The sequence below is a fragment of the Drosophila mauritiana genome, chromosome 3R (genome assembly GCF_004382145.1).
Source record: "Drosophila mauritiana strain mau12 chromosome 3R, ASM438214v1, whole genome shotgun sequence".
Lineage (NCBI taxonomy): Eukaryota > Metazoa > Arthropoda > Insecta > Diptera > Drosophilidae > Drosophila > Drosophila mauritiana.
The window spans coordinates 27,217,658-27,231,675 of record NC_046670.1 but is presented as its reverse complement, the minus strand read 5'-3'; the positions used below and the strand labels follow the sequence as shown (position 1 = coordinate 27,231,675).

The following is a 14,018-nucleotide window of genomic DNA, read 5'->3' as shown; positions in this document are numbered from 1 at the left end:
CTCGAGTTAGCCCAAAATTCCATTAAGTAGTATTCTTACATATCTCATTCATAACACAACTTAAGATTTTAACAATGCAAGTTGTTATTAGGCTTGTAAGATCACACATTTAACAGAGTTTTTTTTAAGGTGTAACCAATAGTGAGTCAGATCATGGCATGAACCTCGATATTTGATCACGATTCTGACCACAATCGGTGTGTCGTAAATTATTACCTAAAATAATCGTGTGCACGTGTTTATACTTATCCATAGTTCAATATTCAGCAAAAAAAATGTTGCCAGCTGCTGTTTTATGGCCAGCACGGTTTAATAAGCTAATTTTCGCTAATCGCCATTAGGCGATAAGGCAGCCGGCTGAAAAACAAAGTCCCTCCACAAAAATCACCAGATTAGCTTTTGATAGGGATAAGCGCATACTTCTATTTGCCACTTGAGAGTGGCCACTTTTAGAATGGAATCCATTCGGTTTATATAACTTAGGGGGTACAAATGAGGATTACTACAAGGCTAGGCGGATGGAGAGGACTATGGCCAGCAGGGAGCTAACGCTGAGCAGTCCCAAAGTGGAGGATCCTCCACCGTCGTTGTCGTCGTCACTTGGGGTGCTGGGACCTGGAGTGGTGGCTTCAGTGCTACCCGACGATGTGCTCTCCTCATTGTCCAGCTGATGGAAGAGAATCATCAGTTATTTGGGGATCGGGGCATTTATGCTGAAAGTAACTTACCGAGGCAAACAACTTCTCACGCAGCTCCTCGCAGCGTCCGCGCTGGGAATTGATGGTCACAGCAGCTCGGCAAAGAGATCCTGCCAAGCAGTTGCGATCACAACCTCCATTCACCTGGGGATCTGCTGAGGTCACTCGGTAGCGCCAGTACTAGAGATGAAACGGGTATTAATGATATGATGATATGATCGTAAGGCGATGATATTAACTCACCTTTCTCATCAATTCGGGATTCTCCGCGAACTCATCGAGCAGCTTGCTGATTCCGGCCGGACTCAAGTCCTCGGTAAACTCCTTGATGAACTCGTACTCCAGGAACCACTCGGGCTGCTCATCCGGCTTCAGATTGGCAGCAGTCAGGTTGTAAATCCACGTCCAGTGGTTAGTCACAGTGTAGGTTTCGGGATTGACGGCGTACTCTCGGTAGTTGGGGTTCTTGTTGGAGTAGGTGGTAACAGCACCTCCGTTCCACGCCACTGCGGTGGGGTGTCCTTCGTCCTCCGAGTAGTAAACGAATAGCTCGTCCTTGTGCGAGTGTCCTGTGAACATGCCACTGATTGTGGACTTGAAGCGGGTTACGCAGCGGTTGAATTCCCGAGCCCAAACGGACCAGCAGGTTCCATCGCCCGAAGGAATGTGGGTCAGCACGTGGACGTACTCCCCGTTCTTCTCGGCCTCCAACAGGGTATCGTGGAACCACTGGAGTTGGGGAATCTTGTCCGTGCCGCTGTGATACAACCAGAAGTTGTCCGTATAGCAATCGTTGCTGTTCAGAGCGATGATACGGAAGCCCTTCCTGGGCACCACCGTGTAGTAGCCTCCTTTTAGGATGGTTTCCTTGGTATCAGCCGGCAGCCACTTGGACCAATCGTTGTACAGGTGCTCGTAGAGCCACTTGGTGCTGATCTCATCTGGAACGCCCTCGGGACTGAAGCTGGAATAGTCCAATAGTCGAAATAGATAAGCGAATGAATTGAAAATAATTGAAAACATAATAAATTATCGGGTGGTATGCAACGGGAAAATAAAGATAAGGCTTATTAGTCCACTTATACGTCCGGGATAATCTGAGATTAGGAATCCCAATTCATGCAATTTATAAATATAAAAACAACTTTAGATTTTAAGGATTCCATACTTACAGGTTGAGTGGATGAGGCTCGTGGTTTCCGATGCAGGGATAGACGGGAACATCTCCGAAGGCCGCGTTGAGCCGCTCACTGACCTTGGTCAGCACCATGGTGTTCTTCTCCACGGAAGTGGCCCACACCATGTGGTCCACTATGTCGCCAGTCTGGTAAATGAAGTCGCACTTGGAGTTGGCCACCGCGTTGTCCAAGGCTGACTCGAAGGCGTGCCAGGGCAGATCGCAGTCCCGGTAGTCGCCCCAGTATCCAGCTGCATCCGAAGTACCCTCGGCGGTCTCCTTGTTCCTCTGACAGCACATGGGTTCCGCACAAGTGGCCAGGCTGCCGGGGGTGTAGTAGGGATCATGGTGAATGTCGGAGAACTGGCAGATCCTGATGTCAGAGTCCTGAAAGGTGGGAGTGTCCGACTTGGGGCCAGGCGAAACCTCTCCAGTATTGTCTATAGTCAAGGTCCAGTTGTAATCTTGATTGCTACCGGTGTTACAGAAGTTAAACTCCATGAACAATGAGCAGAAGCTCTGGGAATCACTCTCTGAGTTCCTCATGATGTACTCCACGGAGGGCAGGTTGGAATCGATCAATCCCTCGCAGACCTCCTCCGTTTGCAGGTTCAAGCGGCGGCACACGTCCATGGCGAATTCCTTCATCAGAACGGAGCTATTCTCGTCGTGAAGCTCGCCCTCCTCATCGCGAATGGTGCGGATCAAAACCCTCGTCACCGAGCGGCAGGCCACGCACACAAAGAAGCTGTCCCTGGGCTCCAGATCGGGCATGTTTCTGGTGAATATATCCTTCTCACTGTGCGACTTGGCCAGCTGATTGGTGAGCTTCAAGAACTCGGGCGTCTCCACTCCGGTCTTCAGGAAGTTGATGTACTCCCTAGCCAGACGCTCGGCTATATCGTCCGCAATGGCGGAAAGGATGTGGTCGTCCAGGTCGAAGTCCACGGGCACTCCCGGCAGATTTACGGCGGAAACCACCAGGAACCCGGAGGTCAAGGCGATCGCCAGCAGGATTCCGATTGCTTTCATGGTTAGCAGAGCAACTGGATCATAGTTTCCACATGTGGGGCCATTTATAGCCTTCGGTTATCTCTCAGCCAATGGCCAACCCATTAACCAGGCCGGAAAACGCATTCATGGCAGAGATTAGCCTAATCTCGAATGGTATAACTTTTATATGAATATATTTTTGGCCTAAGAAGTGGCCACAATCTGCCTCCGGTGGGGCAGATTTCTAAACAATCATATCGTAAAAGTGCTGTTCACCATAGATTGGCAATTAATAAGTCCTATTACATATTTCGATTTAACTTTCCCTTGACTACAATTTTAACTAGAAACTTTATTATGCGAAGAAGTCAGAGCCTATAGCGCAAACTGATGAACCATATCATATCTGCTTTGCTTATTTAAGCATGAAAGATAAACGTTCGTTCTTGGTATCGTTTTTGTTTATTGAACAAGAAATCGTTACAAATAATATTGAGTATAAGTATAAACTTTAAAAGAATGTCTATGAATATAACTCAAACATAGCAACCATAGTGTTTTCATTGTTTCATGCGAAACGAAATAGATTTCGAAAAGGCTTGCATTATACGTTCAAACAAATATTTGAATTTATTTAATTTAGCCGCTGAAGCGAATAGGTGTTACCGTGCGCGAGTACTGAGCGCAGTCCATCTGACTGGTCGCACCACCACTGCCGCGCGGGCATGGTCACACTGCACAAGCGAGTGATTTATAAATATTCGAAGAGGCAGGGCGATAATTGCAATTAAAGCAAGGTTGTGAGATGCCAGCCGAAGTCCAGGCCAGGCTGTGAGTGTTCAGGATCGGCTGAGAGCAGGAGCGCACCCATTGCGGGATTAGCAGGGGATTACCAGGCAGGACTAGCAGCCTCCGCAGGCAAGCGCAACAACAAAAGATTCCCGAGAAGTGACGCCATTTTCATTGCGAATAAAGAGCAGGTGGGGCACAGAGTAGATATACGCCGTGAAGAGCCACATAACAGCCGCCGAGAGCACAGCACAGTGGGCAGCCAGGATGAGCAGCCTGATAAACTTCCTCAACCCGAAGCTGAAGCCCTCCGTGGAGACCGATGCCGTCTGCGAGGATGGCTACACTGCGGCCAATCTGGTGGCCGACGACGTCGAGCAGCTGGAGCGGGGATTCATGTGCTTCGCCGTCTGCAAGCCGCCCATAGAGATCGTCTTTGACTTCCCCAAGGCGGTGGACATGAAGGTCATCAAGCTGTGGCCCTCCTGCGGAGCCCTACGATCCACTGCCTTCGAGCTGCACGGACGACACGATGGCATTTGGGAACGGGTGGCCTTTGTGCGCGATCTGGGGCGTGGCGTGGACTCGGTGACCTTCTGCTACCAGAGCGACTACAACTCACGAAGCAGCTCCAACTCGGAGCAGAGCGAGAAGGTGTTCTTCTTCAAGTCCGCCCACAAGATCTTGGCCAGCACGAACAGCGTCAAGGTTGTGATCCGGGCCACGGAGAGGTGTCCTCCGGTGCTGAGGAAAGTTCAGATGTGGGGACTGCCCGCCCGTTCCCTGGACAAAGCCGATAGGGAGCTGGTCAAGACCATCTGGAACGAGATAAGCGATCCCTACGGCCAGAGGGACGCGACCCAGACGCCCACCGGGCAGAGATCACCACCGCGGAATGTTCCAGAGCTCAGGGAGCAGTCGACCCTCTCTATACCTGAGGATTTCCTCGACTCCATCACCTGGGAGCTAATGGTAAATATCGTTATAGCTCAGAAAATCCTAGCTTTTTATGTTTAAGTAGTAGTACAACTGAATGCCTACCCATAATTCCGAGCAAGCCACGAGGTCACTTCCATTTAAAATATTGCATGTGCTTCAGAAAATATTAATTCAAGAAATCAATCGTTTTGCACGGTTTTATTATAAAGACATACCATTCATTCTTTCTGAATCATTCTTCCAAATGTTAAGTCATCATGTCTTTATCAAAGCCTAACAAGGTAAATATCGGAAGTCATGTGAAGAAATCATTTTCTTCATAATGAGAATTGCATTATAATGTCCGAAACACAACAACACTTAAATATAAAGATAATAGGATGCTCTGTGAGCTGTTTACTTTGTAGCTCTCCTTATCAATTCTCCTATTGCCTCTTCAGATCTTCCCCACCGTGCTGCCATCTGGAAAAGTGGTGGACCAGTCCACCATCGACAAGCACGCCGAGGAGGAGGCCAAGTGGGGTCGCCAGCCCTCGGATCCGTTCACAGGCCTGGAGTTCAATGCGCAACGCAAGGCGATTCTCCACCTGGCGCTAAAAGCGCGCATCGAGAAGTTCCTCATGGAGAATTCGGAGCACTTCAAGGCGGTGCCCCGTTCGCTGGGCACCTCTCGCCAGCGTCGTCGTCACGCCTCGCAGTTCGCCAGCAGCACCTGCCAGCCTGGACAGATTAGTCCAGCTGCCGGAACCTATTCGGCACTGAGCAACGCCTACAAGCAGCAGCAGCGTAAGAGCAGGGCCACAGCCACGGCCACATCCTCATCGGCGGCATCCTTCGGCGGATCTCCGCACTCGCCGCCGGCGGCCAAAAGAGCAAGGCACAGCCAACACGGTAGCGCCTGTGCCACGGTGACCTCGGCCACAACCTCCATCGACCAGGCCATTCAGCAGGCGCTGCAGAAGGTGACGCGCTTCAGCCAGTTGCCATCGAACTCCAGCGCAGGTTCGGGATCCTCAAGTGCTCCACCCGCCAGCTGCATCAACTGCCGAAGCGCGCAGTTCGGCTACGAGATCCGCACCTGTCGACATCTGGTCTGCCGGGAGTGCCTGGTGCTCCTCTCGCAGGACCAGCAGTGCGTGTGCAAAGTATTCTTCCGCTGCGCCGACGTCGAGCGCTACCACAAGCTGGATCCTTAAGAGCTTCCCTGTACATCTCCCAATCGACCGCCTTCCGTCGATTGCCGCAATGAGTTTGGTTCTCCCCATCCGGTTCAGTTTGTAAGCCAGTCAATCGCTTTAGCCCCTAGGCCTCGTCTACGTTAGTTTATAGTCATATCAGAGTCGGTCTGGTCGCAGAATCGCAAATCGCAGTTAAGCCAAATGTGTACACGCGCGAGTCCCTCCCGATTCGGCAGTATGTATCAGTATCAGGTCACGTTTAGTCATAGAGCAGATTACGGATTACCGATTAGCAATAGAGAGTGCGCGCCTAGTTTTTGTAGACACTTTATATACAGTCCCCGAAAGACAGGATCGTTCAGCGCGAGTTTATATATTCATACCAATTCTACCTAGAATAAAGTACAATAAAACCTAAGTCCAATGTGTAATCAATGGAGAGTAGTAGCGATATATTCCACGGTTTGTCATTCATTGCGTTTTTGAAAATCGTTCAAACAAAATGTGTTTCTGTTGTAATTGTCGAAAAGCGTAACATTTTAAATTGGTTTTAGTTGTAATTGCTTTATTTGTACCGTTTATTGTTAATTTTGAATCGGAAATAATTGTGCATAATTTTATGCAATGTGTATTTTTTTTATCACTACTCTCAATAAATTTAAATAAAACAAAATAATGGTTTTAAATATTTACTGTTCTCTCAAAAAAATAGCAACAATCATCTTAAATTTTTTACATAATAATTTACATTCTCTTTATAATAACCTACATTCCTTTGTGGCGCCCTCTACTGCCACACTCCTAGTACTAACTTCTTTATTTTGTGTGTTATCGATATCGAAGAGAACAGCTGAGTTTAATTCTGTTCTGCGACATTTCAAAATCATTTTGGTTAGTAATTTTTCCTGATTTTTAATGCCTGGGGAGGCAAATAACACGCCTCAATCCGGCCGGAGACCCCGACTCGGATTGAGTCGGCGTGGTTGCCACTCCACGCCTTTAATAAGACTCCAGAGAGAGGGTTCCGCTGCAAATACACCAAAATGTGGTGAACAGGAGACTCCGCGGGCTCCAACTTTATCGCTGAGCTCTCGCAGGATAGGATTGTCCAAGAACAGGACGGGATTGTCCAAGAAGAAGCTAGAGTTCGCTGCGGCCCAAGGAATTAAGGACGAGGACCAGGACATAGTGAAGAAACCATCAAAAAAGGAAAGGAATGATGCTCTAGAGGCTCTTGATGCGCCAGAGGAGAAACAGGAGCATGGCAACCAGAAGAACAACCTTGAAAACAGTCCAAAGAGCAGTAAAATCATTGAGCTACAGGGCGATATAGAAATCTGGCGGCAGGGATTCAAAGCTTCTGTGGGCGACCTACTGACTTTGGTCGAGCCAGGACTCTCAAAGAACGATATCCTTACTCGGCTGGGCATTCCCCACGAGATGCTGCGCTATCTGGAGGAGGAGTGTCCATAGTTAAACATAGCTTTAAGATTTAACATTAAGAAACTCTATATTCCCATTGCAACAAAGAGGAAACTAAAAGTTATCAGAAAACTAGTACTTGTGTGGGCGGACGGGCCGCTCGGGATCAAACAGCTTGGGGTCCTGCAGGAAGTCGAGGTCCTTGTGGTATCCCGGCATCAGCAGGCACTGCTGGGCACGCAGAATAGCCTGCTCTACCTGTTCCTGCCGGCGCTTGCATAATCCGGTGATGTGACGCCCGTAAATGCGACCCGTGTATGGCGATTGGAATTGGGAGAGCAGCTTCACGTTCTTATAGTGCGGCTCGATACTGTGCTTGCACAGGATGCACTGCTGCGGGTCCTTTTCATAGGGATTCGTTATGTCGATCGGCAAATCCGAGTCGGATGATTCTGGGGCAGCTGAATAGAGGCGGCTGATGGTTCCCGTCTGCTGTCTGCCCACCAGATTGACCAACGTGGCTATGCAACAAATAATTATTAAGATTTTCATACGTTTATCAACTATTTCACTCACCATTCTGCGCCAGAAACTTGCCTAATTTCAACATGCTAAATATTTTTATTCCCAATATTTACCTCGTGTTATCGTAGACCGATATCGATTACTACTCTCTGTAGCTGTGAACAGCTGTTCGGCAGTGCTGGTAAATTCCAGATTGTAACATGCGTGCAACCATCGATAAATCGATTAGTTCACAGCTTACTATTTAATAAAACACAAAAATGAAGCCGAGATCGCAGAAAAGCCAAGGAAAACCCAATGGAAAACCAAACAGAGGACCTGGTAAAGTGGGCCATAACCAGAAACCCTACTTTAAGAACAAAAACAACCAAAAGGCCAAAGGGGTAAGCGAGAAAATCAAGCATTTACACTAAAATGGTTTACACCACACATGTTCTTGCATTATCTTCCCAGGAAAAGCCAAATAAACCGCAGATTCGGAACATGAAACGCAAGGAAAAGGCTGCCCAGGAGGCTGCGGAGCGGGAGAAAGTTAGGGCGGACCGGGATGCCCAGGTGAAGGCCTATAAAAAGAAGCGTTTGGAGAAAACTAAGGCCATCAGCAAAAGGACCCAAAAGGGACAGCCCTTGATGAAGGATCGTATGCAGCTCCTTCTGAAGCAGATCGAGGAGATGAAACGCAACTAAGTGAGTCGCAGGACCTCTATGCTACACTAGGAACACTTCCCCAGCCTCACAATCAGTTGTTCATCTACACATACATGTATATATGTAGTGTACATAGAAACGTTTACTTTTAGTGTAGGTTTACTTAAATTTTAATTTAACAAATTGTTATTCACAATTATATTCTTTTAAAAAATGTTATCTAACCATGTTTTTCTATGGTCTTCCAATGGATTTCTTATTTATGTATTACAAGTACTTAAAATTACGTTTTTTGTAAAGATGTTTTCTCTATAATTGATTTTTGTGCACATAATCATGTTTTAAATTCTTAAACCGCATTGACTGTATATCGTTTTAACTGTAAGAACCCAATTATACACTAAGTAACTTTATTTGAAACAAATACTCTCATTTCACTTAGGAAGAATCCGTAAGGTTTCCTGAAATTAAAATAATGATTTAAGTAATGATAGTTACAACCACTAAATGGCCGTCAGCCGGGTGATGGACAGGGGGAACTACGCGTACCATCCGGAGCTTTAGTGCCCGATGGACGTGCCGTAACTGTCTGTACATCCGGAAGTGCGACTACACTCTCCCCGTGAGGGCGGCCGGAAACAGGTCCTTCGGCAAGGTCATGTCTCTGCCGAAGGCTCCTGGCGAATGGTAGTCGGGCGAAGAGAAGACAACTCTGGAAGATCACCCCAATCCAAGACGGAACAGCCAGCGTCGAGGGATGTGTGGCCGAGGGGGAACTCGGTCTCTAGCTGGCGGACTCTGCGCACCTGTCCACCCGCAGTTTCAACTCGGACTTCCTGTGGCACCTCGGGCTCTGCCGTGGGTGACCTCCTTTCCCGTGCACTCGTGGGAACCAAATGAATAGTCTAAAAGTAAATGAGTTTGATGCTGCTCCAGAAGCATCACCCAACCGAAATCCTTCAGTGGATTCGGGTCCTGGCTTTGTCAGGCTGAAAACCAGGCAAAAAAAGCTGCTGCGAAAGGCTCTTCATGGAGGGCTGACCAGAGAAAAGGCTCTGGAGGTGGTGCAAGCTCTTCCCATAGTTAAGGGACTCCTACCCGATCCTTATGGAATCCAAGCCGCCAATCTGTGCCCCTCGGGTTTAGTTGAGTGCGTGAGAATCGGCTTAGCTGCGGAGTCTGCTGGGACTTCCCTGACCAGCGAGCAAATGACCATGATCAAGGAGGCCATTATCGACGTGACCGTGGAGCAATCTGGCAGTCAGAAGCCCCAGTTCGAGGGATGTGTGGCTCGAAGAGGATGGCTTCTTGTGACTTGTTCCAACTCCTCCACCTCAGAATGGTTCAAACAAAATTTTTGCCATATCCAGTCGAAAGTAACCACTAAACTGAAGCTAATGGATGAGTCTGAACTGCCAAGAAGGAATGTCGTCCTCGGATATTTTCCAGATAGTCTAACCACCAGCAGCCAGAAGGTCCTGGAAATCATTCAGGCCCAGAACCCAGTCTCAACGGCGGAATGGAGGGTCATGAACAGGTTGACCCACGGTGAGCTACTGCACCTTTCCATGGCAGTTGACAATGAATCGCACAAGAAACTGATCGAACTGAATGGAACCATATCCTTTCGATTCGGGCGTGTAAAACTTTGTTTGAAAAACTCCCTCGATAAGAAATCAGTACTAAATGGTAGAAAAGAAACATCGCCAAATAGAAAATTCCTGGAGAAAGCTGCTATAAGTCGGGAAATTGTGCCTACTCCTCAGGAACCTGTGATCACAAATGTTAGTCCATGGAACCAATCCAATAATCCTTGGCTTAGCCACAGCAATCCAAGGATGCAGTGGAATCAACAACAGATGCTCAGGTATGATCCTTACAGTCCAAGGGAACTTCCGCCGAATTTTTTGTGTGCCAGCTATTCAGGATCTGGCTATGGGAATGAAGGAGACAGGAGGCTGAGACCTCGAACTTGGCCAGGAAACCACTAATGAGCTAAGGGTTCCAATACCAAAGGAAGTAAGTTGCTACTGTAGGTGTAGCCTAACAAACTAGATTTAAAATGATAACATGGTTTTCTTGCAAAAGATAGCATGATTTTCAGACTAACAAGAAATATTTTCAGGATATTTAAATCGACGAAACATCTATCTTAAGGAAGTACAGCGACTTGTCCTTCATTTTCAGCATCTTATCTTGAGGTATTTAGAGTTTTTGATAAGTAGACATTTATACAGGACTCGCCCAACTGCAAAGATAACTCTTTTTAACCCATAACACCAGATCACAACGATTTTGCTTACAGCATTCGAAACAATATGATACAGTAACACTGGTTACACTTAAAGAACCTGGCTTAAATGATACCAAAAACACAATGATACCGTAACACTGGTTACACTCAAAGGATTTCGATGTGTTCCAAAAATGCGTACTTCACCAAAGGGATCTCAAAACTCAGATCTGAATTCCTTTATTCTTTGGCAAAACATGTGGTTTTGAAACCAATGCTCTGTGGCTTATGTGATTATAAGTCACCATCATATTCCATTAGGGTTTCCATTGAAGAAACAACATTCTTTACAATCATATCTCTCTTCAGAGTTCCGCATATCATTACATTTTATCAGTAGAAGGTGCTTTTAGCTTCCAAAAGAAGTCCTTTGCGAACCATAACTTCATCTCGAGCGTTGAAGTATTAGCTTTTCCGCGCACGCTCCTCTCGCTAATTAAATCTAATGCAACCTGTAATAAATTCGCTTGTCGCGCTTTTCCGGTCGTGCGAATCAACCCTTTTTCGCGCGTTTTGTGTATGCAAATTCTGGCGGCAAATTGCCCTGGCGCCATTGAGCCTTATCATCTATGACATCCTGAGTCCTGTAGCCTGAGTGCCGTACCTGCCGGAGTCACCCTCGTAGATCCTCGGATTCCCTCGCGATTTGGCGTACAAAGTAATTTTCTGGCAGCCACGCGATTCAATTTTCGGCAAAATATTCGGCATAATAGTTAAGTTTTATGAGAATTCCGCTGGCAGAACATCCGTTTCCGGCTGAAAAAAGAGAAGGAAGAAGGAGAAAGGGGTTCGGTCACATTGAACTCCACCCCTCACTTCAGATTGACAATCAGCATGCGGTCTCATATCCGCTGGATGGCAAACAAAACCGGGGAAAACTTTCACTTAGGCGAATATTGCGAAACTATTGGGCTGCACAACCCGTTGACACAAATCGCACTAAATCAAAAATTATGCTTTGCACAAATAAAGCGAAAGGACGCGGACGAGGACGAGGATGCCTCGCAGGAAGTCGCTACACCCTGTGGCCATAAATCTCATCTAGTCAAATATTGAATTACGCCGGATGAAGAGGCAGGGATGCGAAGGGCAGGGAAAGGGTTCTCCGGCGATTCGCAGATTCACTTTAGTGGGTCAGAAGGATGTGGCACATCCCTGCAGATTCGCTATATTCTCTATTCCTATATATGGTGTGTGACATTTTTCCGGCACATCGCTTTGTCCTGTTTATTTAATAAAAATTGAAGTTATGAGTGCTCAAGGGTCGTTTATGCGTCGATAATGAATAGTTATGGCTGTTTGAAGGGTTCAGATTCATAATGCTTTGTTTGGGTCGCTTATGATGCAATTTATTCATGTTTGTGTAGTTATTGGGTGTTGGGGTGACAATGGGTTAAGGGATTTTCCCTCTTTATATTCCGATTTATTGATAAAAACCAATAAAAACACGCCCGTTGCCAACAAAAAACAACACAGACATAGGTGAGTGAAACGTACATTTTCAAAACTACATGTTTAATCAATTTCAGGTGGTTTCGAAAATACAAACACCTACAAAAATACTGCAATACTGCGATACATTTTCAGTTTGCCTGCTTACCATAAAACCTCTAAAATAAACATGAATATACAACCAACCAAACAAATGTTTTAATTGCTTATTGTTTTCGCTAGTAAACTCAGCTAAATTGTATATTTTCTTCGACATCAATACAGATAAAATACGACTCAAAGTAAATAATAACTATGAATGATCATAGCGACGCCGATTCAGCTGTTTTGGGTTTTTTAGAGCTCCCGGGGGTTCACCTTTCGACTCATCGACGAGCTCTTCTTTGGTAAAAACCAAGCTGATAAGGGAAATTATGATGTCAGCGGTAGAATCGGAAATATTTAATCAAGAGGCATCCCGGCTACAGCTTCAGTGTTAACTCAACGCTCAGCTCAGAAACAAAAGCTTCGGATTATATTACTATCAAAATGATATACTTTAAATTCTGCTGGCTTCTGGTCGTCGTTCTACTCTTCATTTCCTCGCAAAATGTCTGCGCAGCTCCAAAAAGAAAAGGAAAACGGGTATTTCACCTTCCTAAAATAAACATAAATATCCATCATAACAGTGAGTTTTAAATTTAAATTTTATTGTGAAGAAACAACTAACAATATAATTGTTTTATGTTTCCAGATATTCACATCGGCTAAAGGTGGATTTGTTTAATAACATCTTAGAGTAGTTGCTGTTGAATAAAATTACATTGCCGTAGTTATATGTTCCGCCATTGTATGGTTGCTTTAAAAAATAACCTATTAAACGTACTTAAAACATATTTATACATACCATCACACACATTTTGGTTGAGATAAGAACGATTTGAGACCTATTTCGTTATACTATGTTAAAAATAAAAACAATTTAAAAGATGTCTCGCTTCGAAATTTACCTTGTGATTGCGTCTTAATTTGCAGCAGACCCAACTTGTGTCTAAATTACCGAATTTTCCCATTTCAAAGGATTAACCCTTCGCACCCCACAAGGTTTAAATGCAAAACTTGTGCATAACTCACTGGCTTTCCAATCTTGTTAACGATTCGGTATGCTAATTAAATTCTTGCCAATGCAGGCGGGAAAAGCAAGTGGCCTCGAAAAGGATGGCCGGGAAATTTTCACTTTCGCTCGCTGAGATAAGGAAAAATCTGCCTGGAAATTAACACCCGAACCAAAAAATGTTGCCCAACAATTTGGATGTGATCCTGCGCGAAGGACCAACTTCTGGCCGTGAATTTATGGGCACTTGGGTGCGGAGTTGGGGATGCAGTTGCTCTTATCTGGCTGAAATATTAACGGTTTAGGCTTAATTACAAATGGCGACGATGCCCGAGGACTCCAAATTAACTTCCAGGATCCCGAATTTTTCGAGGGGTAAGAAAGTGGGGCGGCAGCCATTAGGGTAATTATTTACAACAATTTCAAATTTTACACATGAACAAGTCGAAAAGCACAATAAAATGGCGCCACAGAATGTTTTGCATGCACTTTCCATGCTTCTGGTTTCGTTTCAGTTCCGTTCGGTTTTTGGCTTTGTTTTTCAAGTGCTGCGGCTCATAAATTACGAAAGTGCGGGCTGTAAATCACAGGATCACCCCTTTTTGTGCGCCCGGTGAATTGTCCATGTAAATTTCGAAATTTCCAACAATTTGCAACACTCTTTCTCTTTTTGGCGAATGAGCACGTGACCGAAAATAAATGGCAGGAGGTAGTGTGAACAGAATCCTTTGAGGGCCGGCGCATAAATTTCAATTAAAATTGAAAAGCCATGAAAAATAAAATCCCCCACAGGGAGCAAAGTGATAACCAT

General features: G+C 45.8%; 7 protein-coding genes across 7 annotated transcripts; 5 read left to right on the top strand and 2 right to left on the bottom strand.

Annotated features, from left to right (window-relative positions):
* Positions 1-406: 406 nt before the first annotated feature.
* LOC117143457 (sphingomyelin phosphodiesterase) lies at positions 407-2,916 on the bottom strand. The gene is made up of 4 exons (XM_033308169.1): positions 1,871-2,916; positions 942-1,662; positions 729-878; positions 407-667 (listed from the first exon to the last, which is right to left on the bottom strand). Exons 1-4 carry the CDS (start codon positions 2,905-2,907, stop codon positions 503-505), a joined length of 2,073 nt encoding a protein of 690 aa, XP_033164060.1. The 5' UTR covers positions 2,908-2,916; the 3' UTR covers positions 407-502.
* Positions 2,917-3,575: 659 nt separating this feature from the next.
* Positions 3,576-6,192, top strand: LOC117144309 (RING finger protein 37). Its single transcript, XM_033309421.1, has 2 exons — positions 3,576-4,629; positions 5,037-6,192. Exons 1-2 carry the CDS (start codon positions 3,925-3,927, stop codon positions 5,790-5,792), a joined length of 1,461 nt encoding a protein of 486 aa, XP_033165312.1. The 5' UTR covers positions 3,576-3,924; the 3' UTR covers positions 5,793-6,192.
* A 414-nt stretch (positions 6,193-6,606) lies between these two features.
* Positions 6,607-7,323, top strand: LOC117143823. The gene has a single exon (XM_033308669.1). The coding sequence runs from the start codon at positions 6,690-6,692 to the stop codon at positions 7,245-7,247; it is 558 nt and encodes a 185-aa protein (XP_033164560.1). The 5' UTR covers positions 6,607-6,689; the 3' UTR covers positions 7,248-7,323.
* On the bottom strand, positions 7,266-7,880 carry LOC117143824 (28S ribosomal protein S18c, mitochondrial). Its single transcript, XM_033308670.1, has 2 exons — positions 7,773-7,880; positions 7,266-7,717 (listed from the first exon to the last, which is right to left on the bottom strand). The coding sequence occupies exons 1-2, from the start codon at positions 7,804-7,806 to the stop codon at positions 7,329-7,331; spliced, it is 423 nt and encodes a 140-aa protein (XP_033164561.1). The 5' UTR covers positions 7,807-7,880; the 3' UTR covers positions 7,266-7,328.
* Positions 7,881-7,936: 56 nt separating this feature from the next.
* On the top strand, positions 7,937-8,588 carry LOC117143825 (thyroid transcription factor 1-associated protein 26). The gene is made up of 2 exons (XM_033308671.1): positions 7,937-8,104; positions 8,175-8,588. The coding sequence occupies exons 1-2, from the start codon at positions 7,982-7,984 to the stop codon at positions 8,406-8,408; spliced, it is 357 nt and encodes a 118-aa protein (XP_033164562.1). The 5' UTR covers positions 7,937-7,981; the 3' UTR covers positions 8,409-8,588.
* Positions 8,589-8,893: 305 nt separating this feature from the next.
* On the top strand, positions 8,894-10,570 carry LOC117143821. Its single transcript, XM_033308667.1, has 2 exons — positions 8,894-10,388; positions 10,495-10,570. The coding sequence occupies exon 1, from the start codon at positions 9,266-9,268 to the stop codon at positions 10,358-10,360; it is 1,095 nt and encodes a 364-aa protein (XP_033164558.1). The 5' UTR covers positions 8,894-9,265; the 3' UTR covers positions 10,361-10,388; positions 10,495-10,570.
* A 2,046-nt stretch (positions 10,571-12,616) lies between these two features.
* LOC117143822 lies at positions 12,617-13,068 on the top strand. The gene is made up of 2 exons (XM_033308668.1): positions 12,617-12,781; positions 12,848-13,068. The coding sequence occupies exons 1-2, from the start codon at positions 12,643-12,645 to the stop codon at positions 12,862-12,864; spliced, it is 156 nt and encodes a 51-aa protein (XP_033164559.1). The 5' UTR covers positions 12,617-12,642; the 3' UTR covers positions 12,865-13,068.
* The last annotated feature ends 950 nt before the right edge of the window (positions 13,069-14,018 follow it).

Excerpts from the sequence above, each read along its gene's own strand:
- LOC117143457 (XM_033308169.1), bottom strand. The coding sequence starts at position 2,907 with ATGAAAGCAATCGGAATCCTGCTGGCGATCGCCTTGACCTCCGGGTTC. Across the intron at positions 1,663-1,870 it reads GAGCCTCATCCACTCAACCT|CTTCAGTCCCGAGGGCGTTC; the intron begins GTAAGTATGGAA and ends GGACTATTCCAG. Across the intron at positions 668-728 it reads GTGAGAAGTTGTTTGCCTCG|CTGGACAATGAGGAGAGCAC; the intron begins GTAAGTTACTTT and ends CTCTTCCATCAG.
- LOC117144309 (XM_033309421.1), top strand. The coding sequence starts at position 3,925 with ATGAGCAGCCTGATAAACTTCCTCAACCCGAAGCTGAAGCCCTCCGTG. Across the intron at positions 4,630-5,036 it reads CCATCACCTGGGAGCTAATG|ATCTTCCCCACCGTGCTGCC; the intron begins GTAAATATCGTT and ends TTGCCTCTTCAG.
- LOC117143823 (XM_033308669.1), top strand. The coding sequence starts at position 6,690 with ATGCCTGGGGAGGCAAATAACACGCCTCAATCCGGCCGGAGACCCCGA.
- LOC117143824 (XM_033308670.1), bottom strand. The coding sequence starts at position 7,806 with ATGTTGAAATTAGGCAAGTTTCTGGCGCAGAATG. Across the intron at positions 7,718-7,772 it reads CAAGTTTCTGGCGCAGAATG|CCACGTTGGTCAATCTGGTG; the intron begins GTGAGTGAAATA and ends TTTGTTGCATAG.
- LOC117143825 (XM_033308671.1), top strand. The coding sequence starts at position 7,982 with ATGAAGCCGAGATCGCAGAAAAGCCAAGGAAAACCCAATGGAAAACCA. Across the intron at positions 8,105-8,174 it reads ACAACCAAAAGGCCAAAGGG|GAAAAGCCAAATAAACCGCA; the intron begins GTAAGCGAGAAA and ends TTATCTTCCCAG.
- LOC117143821 (XM_033308667.1), top strand. The coding sequence starts at position 9,266 with ATGAATAGTCTAAAAGTAAATGAGTTTGATGCTGCTCCAGAAGCATCA.
- LOC117143822 (XM_033308668.1), top strand. The coding sequence starts at position 12,643 with ATGATATACTTTAAATTCTGCTGGCTTCTGGTCGTCGTTCTACTCTTC.